The 13755-nt window shown below is 34.9% G+C and overlaps 2 protein-coding genes across 3 annotated transcripts; one reads left to right on the top strand and one right to left on the bottom strand.

Annotated features, from left to right (window-relative positions):
• The first annotated feature begins 472 nt into the window (after nt 1-472).
• On the top strand, nt 473-9337 carry LOC105228665 (heterogeneous nuclear ribonucleoprotein U). 2 transcript variants are annotated; one of them, XM_049451586.1, is made up of 11 exons: nt 473-1100; nt 1234-1269; nt 1389-2183; nt 2255-3043; nt 3197-3696; nt 3768-3896; nt 5789-5960; nt 7092-7978; nt 8043-8232; nt 8286-8365; nt 8443-9337. In XM_049451586.1, the coding sequence occupies exons 1-11, from the start codon at nt 968-970 to the stop codon at nt 8578-8580; spliced, it is 3849 nt and encodes a 1282-aa protein (XP_049307543.1). In that variant the 5' UTR covers nt 473-967; the 3' UTR covers nt 8581-9337. The 2 variants fall into 2 exon arrangements, with proteins under 2 accessions (XP_049307543.1, XP_019846720.2); XM_019991161.3 differs by lacking the exon at nt 1234-1269.
• Nucleotides 9338-12345: 3008 nt separating this feature from the next.
• Nucleotides 12346-13742, bottom strand: LOC105228664 (synaptosomal-associated protein 29). The gene is made up of 2 exons (XM_011208566.4): nt 13296-13742; nt 12346-13222 (listed from the first exon to the last, which is right to left on the bottom strand). The coding sequence occupies exons 1-2, from the start codon at nt 13543-13545 to the stop codon at nt 12621-12623; spliced, it is 852 nt and encodes a 283-aa protein (XP_011206868.2). The 5' UTR covers nt 13546-13742; the 3' UTR covers nt 12346-12620.
• Nucleotides 13743-13755: the final 13 nt, after the last annotated feature.

Genomic DNA, 13755 nt, shown 5'->3' with positions numbered 1-13755 from the left:
TGTATAGAGAAGAAGACTTTTATACATTATGCAACAAAAATAAGCTACCCTAACGGTACCTATTTTTAAAATTCGTTATACAATAATCCTACCATCTAATTGCAGAATGCACTACACTCTACTCCGAAATACGTCGTAGAAATATTGAATTCAAACCAGTTTGTATAGAGTGGCAACTTCTTCTATCCGATTTATATGTATTATACAATGTCTAGAGTCTTAATAATTACAATTATGCCGGAACTGTCTGAAATTGTTAAACTTTCTATATAAAAACTAGATATTTTTTTATATTGTGTGTACATTTACAAAAAACCCTTTTACCTAAAGAACTAATTATAATAATTAACCACTTGTATGCTTAGATTATAGCTACGTGGTCTCTTGAATACGGCAACTCGTAAAATTCTAGCATCTGCCATTCCAATTCACCGCCATTTTTTCGGAATCGCGCCGCTCGCTGCTCGTTCATGTTTGTTCGTTCATTCGCGCAACGACAACGAAGAAATTTTCAATGATTGGTTAGTCTGTGTGAAAAAATATTAAAATAGTGCAAACACACACATAAAAATACTTGAAAATATTTTAAAAATACTCTTTTATTGTTATATTCATCATATTCAATGGAAATATTAGGCAATTTGTGCAAAAAGTGCAGAAAAATACATTGAGAAAATTTTGCAGGGTGACTTGGATGATTTTCGCCGCTGAAATCTTTCCACCACCTCAAGTACAAGGCAAGCAACGAGTAGAAAAGCAGCCACCGCAGTAACAGCGGATTGCGAGAAACGCATTCGCGCCGTTTCTCGTTTTGTGAGACCGCGAGTGACCGCATTTTATTTTTTACGTACATATGCGTCTAGTAAATAATACTAACTGAACATTTAATACTTATTATTAAATTGTCACAAAATAAGACGGCAAAAAATAATTTAATTATTGGCAAAGGGTTCGCATAATAAATAATATGGATGTATCCAAATTGGATAAGATGAAGGTGATAGACCTTCGAAAGGAGCTGGAAACGCGTGGTCTTGATACTAAAGGTGTTAAAGCGGTTTTGGTAGAACGTTTAAGGGCTTTTCTAGAAGATGGCATTGGTAAGTTTTTTTCTTATAAATTATAAGATAATGAATATAACATTATATTCGAGCATATTTTAATTACTTTTTGAAGAAAAATATTTGGAAGAAACTTATGTGATCAAATATTTCGATTTATTTTAAACAATAGCATTAGAAAGGGAGCCTTCATTACGAAAAACTAAAGGTGATATAAAAAATTTTAGCTCATATAGACATACACATTAGATTTCGGGTATTTCGACTTATTGTGAATAATTTTAAAAGAAAAATAATTATATTTATAATACATATATTTCGTATCAGGTTCAGCACCCGGTACACCAGGAACTCCTGGTAGAAGATGCCGCCGTACTCGGTCCATGACCCGCTCTCCTTCACCTTCACCAGTAAAAGTTGCAGCAGTGGAACCTAATTTGGAGACACTAGCTGAAGAAGATGATAATGCTAACTCTGAAAGCGTCCCTACTAAAGATGAGGTCAAGGAGATTTCCAGTGAAATAGAAGCCGTTGACGAGGATCAAAATCAAAACCAAGAATCGGAAGAAAACGACCAAGAGGAGCACACAGAATATGACGTTGTTGAAAAAATTGATCAGAATGGAGAAGATTCAAAAGAGGAAGATATTGAAGAAGAACCCGAAAATGAAGAAGTAGAAAATCAACAAGAGGAAGAACGTGATGTAGATGGGGAACTTAATAAAAACGATATTGAAACTCCAGAGGAGGCCCAAGATAATAATGACAAAGAAATGGAGGTTGATCAAGATAATGAACCAGAAGAAGCTGTTAAAGAAGTTACTGAAAAGAACAATGAAAAGGAGTTGGAAGAAAGTAAGCCAGAAGTTAGCCGTGATAAACGCTCCCATTCACGTTCACATTCCAAAGAACGACGCAATCGTTCTCATTCTCGCTCACGTTCGCGTTCCCGTTCTCGGTCAAGATCACGATCACGATCACGCTCTCGATCCAAATCTACATCTCGCACACCGAAACGCCGAAGCGGCGCTGGTAGTCAAAGTACACCGTCTAAAGCAGAAGAGGCAACAAATCCTGAAGATGAACCTACCATTGAAGACAAGCAATTTGGTTTAAGTTGGTGTAAGTTAATCCCACATTTATTGATTACAAATTTTTTCATATTTTTGAATAATTATTACCATTTTTTTTAGTCGATTCCGATTTACATCTACGCATAGATCCGGTAACGTTCACATCCGCGAAGCCCATGTCACATGAAATATATTCATTGATTTGGTCTGGAGCACGAACAAATTATGGTGTGCGTGAGGGTAAAGTATGTTTTGAAGTTAGATTGGCAGAGGAGACCCAATTAGGACGTGCACATCAGTTTCGCGATGAACCCCATGTGCGTGGATTTCGTGTTGGCTTTTCTTTGCCTGACACAACTTTATTGCTGGGTGAAGCTGAAAATTCGTTCGCTTATTGTGAGACCGGTCGCAAAGCTACTAATTCAGAATTTACAGAATTTTCGAAACCATATCAACTGGATGATGTAATAGGATGTTATTTGGATTTAGAGAGTACGCCTTGCAACATTAAATATACCTTAAATGGCGAAGATCTTGGCGTGGCTTTTGAATTTGACAAAAGTATTTTGGGAGACAACGGTGCACTATTTCCACATATTCTGACTAAAGGTTATGAGTACCATGTGAATTTTGCTGACAATGAAAATTTGCTAGCGAATGTGGAGAGACCGAAACGTATGCGGCGCATACCGAAAAAGGAAAAAGAGGTTGAGAAAGAAAAGGATAAAGATAAAAATGAAAAACCTAAAGAAGAAACCAGTAAGGTCTCGGAAGAAGGTAGTGCAAAATCTGAAGAGGAAGTTGATGCTAAATCGAAACCATCCACCCTGGAGGACGAGGAAATGAAGGAAAAAAAAGATGAAGACAATGAAACAACGGAAAGTGAAAAGGCCGTCGAAAAAACCGAAGGTGAGATTTTTTTTATTATAAAAATTGTGTACCAGAGCACAAGTTATTTTTTGTTAGTAAGAAGGGTTGTTGTGAACTATTGTAAACTAGTTATGCAGTTGAATACTTTAATTTTGTTCATATAGACATTTTAAAGCATTACATTTCTTTTAGATCCTAAACCGGCAGGCGAGGAAGATGAACCGACAGAACAAAAAACAAGCGAGAAAGCTGAAAATGTTGAAGCAAATGGTGATAATCACATCGCAGTTGAAGATAAAGCAGAAGATAAAAAAGAAGGTGAAAATGCAAAAGATAGCAAGAAAAAGAATGAAGAAGATGTGGATGGACCCTCACCAAGCAAACGTAAACGTCTTGATGATAGTAAAGAGAAACGACGTGAGTCTTCCGATGAAGATGAATATGAAGAAATCATACCGGAACCACGTGAGCCAGTCTCTCTATTGACCGGTTATGAACTGATCGCATTGATACCAGAAGAAAAATATGTGCCTGGTCCGCAGCGACCTAACAGTCGGAAGGAATGCGAAGTTATTCTGTTAGTAGGCCTACCCGGTGCTGGCAAAACCCATTGGGCATTACAGCACATCAAAGAAAATGCCGAAAAACGTTATCACGTGATTGGAGCAGATTCATTGATTGCCAAAATGACCGTAAGTAGATGAAATTCCGACTCACTTTTTAAGCGTAAAAGTTAACTTATTAATTATTTAATTAATTTCAGATTGATGGCTCGCCACGTAAACCCTTACATAAGGGTCGTTGGGAACGTGTCTACGAATTATGCTTAAATAATTTGTCTCCATTAGAGGAGATTGCAACCAAGCGACGTCGCAATTTCATACTTGATCAGGTAATTCGGTAATATTCGGTTGTTTTTAGGTTGACAAAGTCAAAACAATATAGTTTTTGTGCAAAAGGCTAACAGCAAAACTAGTAGGAAAGGAAAGGTTAAAGAAAAAAATGTTTATCTAAGGAGAGATGATGAAAAAAAAAGTTCTTGTCAAAAAAATCCCTTAATCTTGGTATACATATGTATATGTAGTAGTGTATGCAGAGTTTTTCACGATGTGTAACTCCGATCTTGAGCTTTGTTTTGATATTTTTGGAAAAATTGTGGGATTGCGTGTTTGTTCTGTTTATATAAAAAGAATTTATTATGTATATATCGCACTTCGATCCAAAGTATTAAGTGTGGAACCGTTTATCAACATCTTCGAAATCGCCAACATGTATATAGTTTTGAGGAGAATTTAGATTGGGCAGATCTTATTATAACGCTACAACAAATATAAAATAAGTCGTACAGACATACCCTTAGTTTGGAAAAGAAAGAAGAAAATATCGCGCATGGACTGCCAGCAGCCTGCGGCTTATTTAACGCAAACGCACGAACAATCGCTCCAACTGCTTTTCTAAACTCGCACCTTCGGACATACATATGTATCTATATACATATTTTTCTTCTTTACATTTGTCTGAATATTATCAAGAATTTTTTTCATTTGGTATTTGCGAAAACAGATTTAGTTCAAACTTATTTTTTTCCTACTAATGCTGTTAGCTTTAAAGCAGTTAAGTTGAAAGCAAGCAATTAAAGTTGTAGAGAGTGTTTGTTGAGCCATTTAGATTCTCGAAAATGAATATGTTACTACTTAAAATAGGCAGCAAAACGAGAGCATAGCATTTATTTATTTTTTTTTATTTGTTAATTTCATAATATTTTTGACCTAATTAATTAAGCAAAACAAAAGTTTAATTTTGTCCCTCTAAGAATTTGTTTGCGTTAATATAACGCCTCTTAATACACACACACACACTTTTCAAGTTTTTCATGTATTTATATTGAAAAATCTATTTTTTAAGTTTAATTTGCTATTAAAAAGTCATTAATTGAATCCAAACTGCCATTAAAAACTTTACTTCGAACGCAAGTGAGTTAAGGCAGCACCAAACAAAAGCAAGTAAGTTTTAGAAATGTAAGTTGCTCGTGTCACTATCATATATGTATATATATACACCGTGAGTATAATTGGATAGTGTTTAGTCAGCGTCATCACCGGCAAGCAGCAGCAACAGTTAATTTATTGTAATCGAAGAAAATGTGAATTACTTAAATCACAATGGGAAGAGGAGCGTGCGGCAAGAATGCCTGTAAGTACATAGAAGCCAGAAAGAATACATTGACGTACACTACTAGTGCAGTTATTGCTTATATTATTTGAATATTCCTTTTGTCTAAGCAATCCACCACTAGATTCATCCGAAATGAGTGCCATACATATCTTATGTATCCAACAGAGAGCGTCATTTCAAATAGTATTTTACATGGTTTAAACGCTGCTTATTTATTGTGATGATAATATTGGAGGTATGTTTGTAGTATTAAGTTATCCTAGCACTATCGGTTTGGGTTTATTTACATGTACTATGAGATACGCGATGGCCGTTAAATATGAAAACAAATTGTATTCAATCATGTGTGAGGAAGTATATACAGTATAAGATCAGAGATGTTATGTCATTTAAATGTTAAATACAGTATGAAAGTATGCAATGTGTACAAGTATATTAGAAACGAAATGCGCCAATCAACACTCGCAACAACTCGAGCAACATTTATGAAATGTTATTTGATGTACCTACAAGCATAAAATCAAATTTGATAAAACAAAAACTTAATTTCTACTACAACAACAATTTGTCAACCAACAACCTCATCCACATGTGATCATGACTTTGTAGACCAATGCATACGCATCCGCACAACGGCGCAAAATGAAAGGTTTCGGCGACTTCAAACGCATTGCTGTTGTTTGCATACCAAATGAAGAAGAATTGAAACGGCGCAACACTGAGAAAACAGAAAAGGGCAATGCTAATACAATTAGAGAATCAACATTAAATAATTTACGAGGTAATTATCTAAAATGAAAAAATAAATAAATAAAGCAAACTAAGAACGTAAGCACGTATTGTAAATCCAAAAAAAAAAAGAAAATAATAAGCCTTCAACAATTTTTTAAATCATCTATCTGAAATTGCTAAAAGAATAGAAAATGCGAAAAGTGTTTGTCTCTTAAAAGAATTAGGTTTTCAAATTACATTTTCTGCCTTTTTAAGTTTACATACATGTATATTATACCATTTTCTTAACAGTTATAAAGTATTTACGCGCTTTTTGTGCGTTCATACAATTATTTTAATTAGTCTGTGTATATGTAAGCCATTTTATATTTTTTGTATTTTAATTTTTTTAATTTACAGGTTTTAACACAATATTATTATATCTGTGTACTACATTACTATTTTATACGCATATGTACATAGAAGTATATGTATATTTGTTTATGCCATAATTTTCTGTATTTCTTTATTTATTAAGTGCAGTGTTAGCTGCTGCAATTTGCGTGTGGACATCGGAATTTTGTTGGATTTCAAATATCCATACACCATTTCAAAAGTGAATACACTCACACTCTTCGAGACACTTCCATATTAACTATATTGAATAAGATTTAACCAGTGCTAATCATTTAAATGTTTTTTTTTTGTTTGTTTTGGTAGACTTTTTCATAAAACCGACTTCGCCTTTGAAAGAGTCCTGAAAAAGTGATGCTTTGCAATTAATGCAAATATATAAATCCGTTCCTTTATCGCTGGGTTGGTTTTTATAACTGCAGCTGTAACCATTTTTTACTTTTATCTAGTCTTGACTAAGGAATATTCCGTAAAGCTTACTTTTGCTTCCAGTCACAGCCAATTCGCATAGGGACTTTTTTCTATATATAAAATTTTTCCTCTTTACCACTTAAATTGTCGATTGACTAGTTTTCTGTGTGTCCACCTTTTACTTTACGGTGTGTACCTGCCAGTCCAAGTGATTCACAAGATTATATTCGTCTCTTAATCCATCTTAATAGGTGATCCACACACTGTATTTTAATTTTTTTTTTGTTGTAGTAAAATAACTGAATTCAAAAAAATCGCTTGATTTGTCATTTATGTCAAACTCAAACAATTTTATTCTTTGGAAATTTGCTTACAGCCAACTTTACGCTGCCATCAATTGATCTGGATTGGTTCGACGAAGTAATCTATACTGACCTTGGTGGTGATGAGGCTAAGGCGGAGGTCAAACGATACAACGAGAAAGGTAAGAAGGCTTTGGATGAAAGTCAACCGAATAAACGCAATCGGCGTGATCATCGCCAGCGCGGAGATGATCGACGACATCGCGATGGTGGTGGTGGCGGCGGCGGAGGGCGACGCGATTTTCATCGTTGGAACGATCGCCGCGGTGGCGGCGGTGGCCATTCAGGTGGTGGTAATCGCTGGGGCGGTGGTGGAGGTGCTGCCGGCTACCGTGCTGGCTGGCGAGATGATCGCGGCTATGGCGGAGGCAGTGGTGGTGCAGGTGGTCGTGGCTATGACAATCGCAACAATCGATATAGCAATGGTCCACAGAACTGGTCGCAAAATAATCGTGGTTCTAATCGCTATGAAGATCGTTACAATCGCTCGGGCGGCGGTGGAGGTCGTTATGATTCTGGTGGCGGCGGAGGTCGTTACAGTTCTTATGGTGGCAACAGTGGTGGAGGTGGTGGCGGACGAGACTATCGTGATCGCGATCACAGAGAACGCAATGCAGGCGGTGGTGGTGGCGGCGGTCGACGCGACAACTATCGGTCCGGTGGTGATAGCCAGCGGGATTTTCGGCCTGGCCACCGCGACAATCGTACAGAAGATAGTCGCGGTGGCTATGAGCGTTCGGGTGCGACCGGCGGCGCGGCCACAAAATATGGCAGTAATACAAATAATGCTGTCGGCAGTGGAAGCGCCCATGGTCAAACTGGCTATCATGCGCAGGGACATGCCCAACATAGTCAGTACAATAGCAACAAATCAGCGACTACAGGAATGGGAGGTGGCAAGGTGCGTTTAAGATTTCTGTTGAATTTACAACAATTTTTTATCAAATTGTTATTTACCTTGTTAGAGTTCATCACAAAGTGGCGGAAAATGGAGCTCCTATGGCCAGCAGCAGTCACAACAACAACAACAACAACAGCATCAAATGTCCAGCGGCGGCAATTGGCAACAACAAACGCCGCACCATCAACAATATCAACAGCAGCAACAGCAACCTGCCGCACAGCAACAGTACTGGGGTTATGGTGACATGCAAGGTGAGTAGGCGAATTTTGTGTTTTTAATTTTGACTGACCATTCTCCTCCATAGGTTATGCCAATGCTCAACAAGCACAACCATGGGGAAACGCCGATTCAAGTCAACAACAAGATTGGCTAGCATGGTGGCAGGTAATACCGAACATTATAGCATTCCAAGAAATATGTATGCATGTATACTCACCAATAATTATGGTATTTTTTTTTAGCAAAATCAGCAGCAACCCCAAGCGACGGCTGGTATGGGCAATGCCAACGACGCGAACCAATATTGGTCACAATACTCCTACCAATCGACAATGACGGGCAATGGTAGTACTGGAGTTGACGCTGCTGGGAAAAAGTGAATATCCTTGCAGTAGCATGCGCAGTGACATAGTACAATTTCAATATATAGAAGGGGGGAAATAAAAGGGAAAAGTAAATTACAAATTTTATTGTCGTACACATGCATAGAACGCGTTGAAATATACTTTCAATAAAACACCTTATTCATAAACCCATGGAACATACATACACACACACAAAGAGCGGTGCAGAGATTGCAGGAATGCTTGAAAGCATGTGTAAAGTAATATAGTTTCGAATTAAACATTGATTACTTACCTAAATACACCAGCTCATGACATGACATGAAAAGACACAAATCTACGCAATTAAAAAGTAAAAAAAAAACAGTTAAAGATACTAAGTTACTTGTTGCAATATGCCGCGAGACGCATCTTTATTCAACATCAGCCATGGACAACTTACATTCTAAACATGGAAAATACATTCAATAAAAATGATCTATGTATATGTCCCTCCGCATAACTACTTATCAATAATTAAATACACCAACAACTCCCGTCATTTTTGTATAATTAAAGTTAAGCAAATTAGCGTATAAAAAGTATGAATAACTTTCAGTTTAAATTGCTTTCTACCATTATTACTGCTGCTACAAGTTTTTATCATTTTACTTATTCTATGTTCTTGTTCATTTTCGTGGTTATTTTAGTTATTCAACTTTTTAGTTGTTCAACTTTTATTTTTAAACTTTAAAATGTTAAACCATGAAGTTCATTAGGATCGTTGAAATATGAAAATTGGAAACAAATGTTCTTCAACTTAGCCTTTAAATTATTCTTGTTACACAGAAATATTGTCTATATTCAAAAAAACTTTCTTATTTTTATTAAAATTATCTTTTTCAATTGAATATTCATATATTATTACACAAATAGCTGAAGCAATAGTACACTGAAAATAAGTAAATATTGCATAAATCAAAGAACAATTGAAAATTTAATAAATTTAAGAATTACTAAGTACATGCCGTAAGTGGTAAAAAAACAATATAACATTGTGTTTTCTTTATTGTAAAGGAGAAAATTGTTGTCAACTTGGAGGCATTGCACTCTCTGTTCGCTAAAATCTCTGAAATGTACGAACAGATTCACAGTTGGAATTTACAAACACCGAATTCAATAATCCTAGACTTGGTCGTGGGAAAAATACTCGCTAATACAATTCCCATTTACATAAAAAAAAATATATTTTTTGAACAACTTATGAACGAATTAAAAAAACCAGGACATTTAAGAAAAATAAATATGTATTTTACTTTAACCGGCGGAATAAATCTTACATAACAACGGAAACTGTTTTTCTCATCATTTACGCCATGTTATTGTCCTTTGGGAATCAACAAAGTGTATTCAAAAACAATGAAATAGTATATGTATGTTTACACAGCTATGGACAGAGACTTGGCGCACTTTTTTGTTGTGAAATACAGTACTTAATAACGTTATAGTTAAAGAAAGTAAAACCGTACTATTGCACAAAAGCTATTTATTACTTCACTAAAAACTAAAATAATTCAAAATACTTAGTTTCTTCTATAAAGTATACAATGTTTGGCTCAATTTACATTCTTAAGTCAAAATTAACTTGGACGAGTATTTAGCGCACTTTAAAAGATCTATAAGGCAAAATAAATATTAACAAGTGGAATATTTGTGGATATTATAATCACTATGGTTAATATTTGTAAAATAACCGTTATTCTTAATCATCGATTCACAGCTGCGTGGCAAGCTCTCTATTGATCTTTGGCATTTGTACTCCTGCTCAAAGCTCTTTGCAATTTCTACATTTTCTTTGCACAATTTTTCCTTTGACTTCATTCCACTATCAATAATTGGAATTTTGACTTGCGTAAGCCAGTTTTTTATTACCTTTCCAATATTCTAGCGATCGTTATCATGTATAAAAGTCCATTTTGCTGGCACAACATTATTGGTATATTATTCCTTAGTATCTAAAGATATGCAAATTTATCCATATTCTCTACTATATTTAGTAGTGGACCAACACCACGCATTGAAAATGACCCCCAAACTTTAAAATTTCCTCCACCATACTTTACGGTCTTTTTGGTATATCTTGGATTGACATCTTGTTTTTCCCGTGATGTACAAATGATTTTCCATCAGGCCCAATGTGGTTCATTTCCATTTCATCCGCAAAAACTATTATTTTCTAATAATTTAAATCTTTTGACTATAACATTCTTTTTCGAAAGTAGTAGTTTTTTTATGCTCACGCGCCCAAACAAATTATTTTTACTTAAACGACTCAGCAATAGTCTACTTGACACGTTTAAGCTAAATTCTGCAATGACTGCGACCATTATTGTGCGAGAGGGTTGGAAAGGATCAGCTTTACATTTCCTCACGGTGGGTTGTTTTCCGAGGGGGCGCCTTACAAATTATGTTTTAAGATTTACAGATTGGGATCACTCGTAACATTTTTGATGGCATTGTACATCATTTTTCTAGAACATTTTACAATATTAGCAATTTTTCAAATTCACAGAATTTTCCTTTTGTCATTTAAATAAAATTTGTAATAAAATTATGTCCGTCTGTCTGTTGTAAACGTCTTTTTCTCTTCAAGAAGCTGCTCATTTGTCGGAACTGCCGATATCGGACCACTATAACATATATCTGCCATACAAACTGAACGATTGGAATAAAGTTCTTGTATGGAAAACTTTCGCATTTGACGTTGTATCTCACGAAATTTTACATGGATTACTGCTTAATGTAATAACATAATCTCCGAAAAAATTATTCAGATCGGATCACTATAGCATATAGCTTCAATACAAACTGGACACATAGTTATTTAAAGAAATGCACCTGTGAAGGGTATATTAGCTTCGGTGCAGCCGAAGTTAAGTTTTTTCTTGTTTGTAAAATCAAACACAACTAATGACCGATAACTATAAGTGCGCTAAATCTTAATCCAATGAATTTACAATGAAATTTAACAAAAACGTATTAGCAACGTCGGAATGAAAATGATTACGGTTATTTTCCTAAGCATCTAAAGAGGCGTGAGAAGCAGGATTGATCTCTTAATAACAAATTTATGGAAATATCGCTCTTTTACAAGTAACAGCAATATTTCTAATTATGAATGCAAGTGTGCTAAATCTCTGTCCTGTAAGTAATGTACATGAAAAGCCAACTGATAACTTCATTAATGCTTTGTTCTGGTAAATTTTATTAAACATTTTCAAAGGCAAATTGGTAGAAAATACTTATTAAGCGCAGCAGCCATATACATACATATGTATGTAAATTTATGGCATTGTTGATGTTGTTCTAACTTTTATCTAATCCCCGTTTGGTTGGTAATGTTCAAATTGGTTGTCATGTAACTTTGTTGTGATTCATCGGCAGAGGAAATCAAATGAAATATGAAGTATGTATGTATCAACTTAATGATATTTGCCTTTGCTAATTCTTGAAAATTCAAAGCCTGTGATAACAATTGGCAATGTCAAGTGCTTTTGTCACTTATTTCTGTGTGAACATACATACATACCTATATTTTAGAAAAAAGTCATGTTTATTCAATATTATAGAGGGTACAACAAAAGGTTATCACATTTTTTAGTCTATCGAACTCCAGGTTCTTGAACTTTATTATAATGATGTTTTAAGTATACCTATGAATGTTTATATGTATTTTTATTTTTTTAAGAATTATTTGATATATATATATATATTTTAAATCAGTTCACTCACAATTATTTCAAACCATTATGTAAGAGAATATTTTCAAAGTATAAAATATTTTTATTTCATAACAGGAAAGCAAATTAAAAAAAAGGTACACACTTTCATTTTAAAATATCTATTATACTGAAATTTGAATACTTTACATGAATGTATGCATATAAGACTAATATTTATGCGCGAGTTTTAAGGACTACCCAAATATATGAATTTACTAATTGTTAAACATAAATGTACAAATATTCGCAAAGGGATGATACTGTGCTTTTAGCTTTGCGCCCATATCTCTATCTTTGCATTTTACAGAGTTATGTTCACTTTTTGCCCAACAACTTGTTAATTTCCTTATTTTGTTTATTCATCTTCAAGTCCACGTCTTCGATTTTATAATTCATATTGTCCAATAATTCATTTTGCGATTCGATTTCACTTCCCAGATCGGTGGCGAGAAATTTCAAACGTGACAAATTATCACACATTTCATCCAAATTCGATTCTAATTGCGTTTGGAATGGATTATTGCTTCGTTGGGCTTGTATTTGTTCACGTTGCTTAATTGCTGTCGAGTCATCCCTAATGCGACTTATGGGATGATCGTCATAACGTTCCGTTGGCGACATAGGTGGTGGTGATTTGCTAATATTGGCGAAAGTTTCTCTTGGTTCCTGGTTTTGCCCAAATTGATTGACACCACTTTGTGTACTCGGGGTACGGGTTAAAGGTACATCGCGATTACCGGATAGATAATTTTTAAGTCCGCCAAATACGCTTTTTAAGCCGTTCAAGTGACGTTGGCTAAAGCGCAATGTTGAATTGATTTCGTCTAACTGTCGCGAGGTGTTTTCTAATTGTTCTCGTTGTTTTGCCAACTCAGCTGCTGTAGCTTTGCCGACATCTTCCGTTTCATATAACAAACCTAAAATTTTTTTTCTTTTATAAGTTTCAGTTACATACATAATGTAAATACATATATTGACATTCTTATCTACCTAAACTGCGCTGTGTAGACTCTAATGAACGAGACTCAATTTCTCTACGTCTTTCTGCATAAATTTGTTGAGGATCATCAAATGGATTGGTGCTACGACCACCAACAGCACCCTCCATTTCACTATTACGACCCGATATAGTGCTATTGGAGCGAGAGTTATTCAAAAAAATATCATCATCTATATCTTCTAGATCGCCTGTATTTAAGTCGAAGTGATTATTCACTGGCTGCAAGTAATTATTGGCCATGACTTTTTGATTCGTGAGTATTTGTTATGCTGCTACTACTTGAACAGAAAATGTGTTTTACTTTGTAAAAAAGATACAATTTAAATTTGATATTTTATATGAACTATTTTTAAAGTGATCTCTTTAAAATTACAGAAATCTAAACCAGTGATTTTGTTATTCTCGCTGTGTTTCTTTTATGTACAAAGAAAATTTCTTTCAAATACTCCC

The sequence above is a fragment of the Bactrocera dorsalis genome, chromosome 3 (assembly GCF_023373825.1).
Source record: "Bactrocera dorsalis isolate Fly_Bdor chromosome 3, ASM2337382v1, whole genome shotgun sequence".
NCBI lineage: Eukaryota > Metazoa > Arthropoda > Insecta > Diptera > Tephritidae > Bactrocera > Bactrocera dorsalis.
Note: the sequence above shows the minus strand (reverse complement) of the source record. Positions and strands in the feature narration are given on the sequence as shown.